The sequence below is a fragment of the Vollenhovia emeryi genome, unplaced genomic scaffold (genome assembly GCF_000949405.1).
Source record: "Vollenhovia emeryi isolate VEMERY1.0 unplaced genomic scaffold, V.emery_V1.0 DF940431.1, whole genome shotgun sequence".
Taxonomy (NCBI): Eukaryota; Metazoa; Arthropoda; class Insecta; order Hymenoptera; family Formicidae; genus Vollenhovia; species Vollenhovia emeryi.
This window is the reverse complement of record NW_011965935.1, coordinates 1-2,517: the sequence shown is the minus strand read 5'-3', so window position 1 is coordinate 2,517 and position 2,517 is coordinate 1. Positions and strand designations below refer to the sequence as shown.

The following is a 2,517-nucleotide window of genomic DNA, read 5'->3' as shown; positions in this document are numbered from 1 at the left end:
ATCTCTCTCTCTCATGTACACATTATTCTATTATACATTACTATTTTAATGTTGTAAGCGTTCGTATTCACAATTATACAAAATCTTTTTTGGCATTTCCGTAAAAAAGATTTTGTATAATTGTGAATTCATGATACTTAATATTATTACAATAAAATCTTTTGTTATTTTTAGAATCACAATCAGAATTACAAAACTGGTTAAGCAAGAATAGAAGCAAACAAACCGCCGATTTAAATGTTGATGATGATTTAGGTATAATTTTAGTAATTTATATTTTATTACATAATACATCATGTACACATTATTCTATTGTACATTACTATTTTAATGTTGTAAGCGTTCGCATTCACAATTATACAAAATCTTTTGTTATTTTTAGAATCACAATCAGAATTACAACAAAACTTGTCAACCAGAAGCAATCAACAAACTGTCGATCCAACTGATGATGATTTAGGTTGTAGTAACTTATATTTGTTTTTTTAATGTTTTGAGTTAGTGTATACTTTATAATAGATTTTCGATATGTAATATATTTATTTTTAATATTGTCTAATATTGTCATTTCGTATTGTGAACTTTCATAATTGTGTACAATTCACATTTTATCTATATGTTTTTATAAGCATAATTACAATATTTTAATTGATTTACAGAAACTAAAAATTTTCGCCGATTTGTTATTAAAAAACTAATAGCTTTGGAGATGAAACTTAATATCATCCAAAGATATGAAAAGTTTAATTTACAAAGACAACCCGTTTATATGGATACAGAAGAAAATCAAGTCGATATTTTCCAAAACCTACCACTTAAAAATGAAAATGAACTTGAAGCAATGGAAAAGAAGTTAAACGACGACTCAACTTATAGAAAACATATGGTAAGTTATATCTCTGTTTTTTATTGCCTTTGTATTCTCCTTTGTTTATGATTTATTCGAAAGAGACTTTATGCTTTTTATTTATATAAAATGATTTTAAATCTATTAACGTTTTTGACTGGAATAATTTTAGTTTATTTTAGTTATTTTTTATGTTCTACATACAATAAATTTATGAAAATAATTGTAATTCAATAATATTAGAAAACAATTGAAAAATATTGTGAATGTAAATGTTTGTACGTTAAAAACAATATACATTTAATATACAATAGATAGATGAATATTAACAGGCAAGAGAATTTTATCACAAATATTTTAAAGTCGCATATTACTTTAAGACTGAGATATTAATATTTTCGCAAAAGTTTATTTGTATTTAGTTTTCCACCATAATAATTTTCTATTGCATTTCTCAAGATTTGAGTTTTCATCACAGTATATCTTCATTATAGCATTATTAATAGAAAGCTTTTTAAAGTAAAACGAAGTCAATCAATAACACTATAAAATATTCAACTGATATTAATAGTATAATAATATATTGATTATAGATTAAACAATTTGCCCGAATTCTATGCCAAGATATGAAAACTTCATGCATTCGGCTTATGAGGCAGATTTTCTCAAACGAGTTGGCAATGAAGTACAGTTGGTACGGAGTAAAGAAGAAAAGTATTTTCTCAAATCTACAATTGTGTAAAATAATAATGTGTAAGTAAAATAAATTCAGAATTGCAATTTTGAATTTTAAATTATTTAACGGCATAATTGTTCATATAATTAATATATATACATTTATAAATTATAAAAAAATAATAATATAGTATATACATTTATAAATATATAATATCTAGTGCAATTTATTTATTGAAGAAGCTTTTACAAATATTGGTGTTTCAAACAATTTTTTATATTCACATTGAAACAAATTGTTTTGAAAGTAATTAATACTTACAAATTATATGTTCAAAAATTAATATTTTTCAGGTGTGATAAGAAACTCTCATGCAAATGTAACAGATGATCAAATATCTGCTCCAATAAAAATTTGGTTGGCTCATGCAAAAGAGCGTGCTGCAAAAGAAGCTGCAAGAGAAACTGCAAAAGAAGCTGCAACAAATGATATTTAATATATTTTGATAGTTATCAATCAGTGGCGTAACGGTTTTGGCTGTGATTGCCCCGCAAAAAATATCCCCCCCCCCCCTACACACACACACACACACTCATACGCGCGCGCACACACACATACACAGTTGTCATAAGCTAATAAGTATCATTTTGTTTTTAGTCTGAATTTTTGTTTCAGCAAAGTTTTAATTTTTATTGATTAAAAATATATGGTATTGTACTTTACATGATAAAACTGTTAAGTATCAAATAATAATTAACAAAACTTCTAAATTTTTGTGAATCTTTACAATTAGGTACCGTAAAAGCCCCTAACTTTGTGACAGGGTCCTAACTATGTGACACTCAAGGTTTTGGCCAAACAGAGCTCTCTCGTGGTTCTGGATTAATCTTAAAGTTCGAAAAACGGTGTCGCTACCTCCAGAAATTTTTTCGAACTTTAAGATTAATCCAGAACCACGAGAGAGCTCTGTTTGGCCAAAACCCTGAGTGTCACA

At 26.5% G+C, this 2,517-nt stretch overlaps 1 protein-coding gene across 1 annotated transcript in view; it reads left to right on the top strand.

The window, feature by feature from the left end:
- Positions 1-2,233, top strand: part of LOC105556021 — a 9,921-nt gene extending 7,688 nt beyond the window's left edge. The window contains exons 2-6 of the mRNA XM_012003074.1: positions 175-255; positions 383-460; positions 660-886; positions 1,441-1,600; positions 1,877-2,233. Of these exons, the coding sequence (XP_011858464.1) occupies positions 710-886; positions 1,441-1,600; positions 1,877-2,019 (480 nt within the window). The 5' untranslated portion in view covers positions 175-255; positions 383-460; positions 660-709 and the 3' untranslated portion in view covers positions 2,020-2,233. The remainder of the gene's footprint in view (positions 1-174; positions 256-382; positions 461-659; positions 887-1,440; positions 1,601-1,876) is intronic.
- Positions 2,234-2,517: the final 284 nt, after the last annotated feature.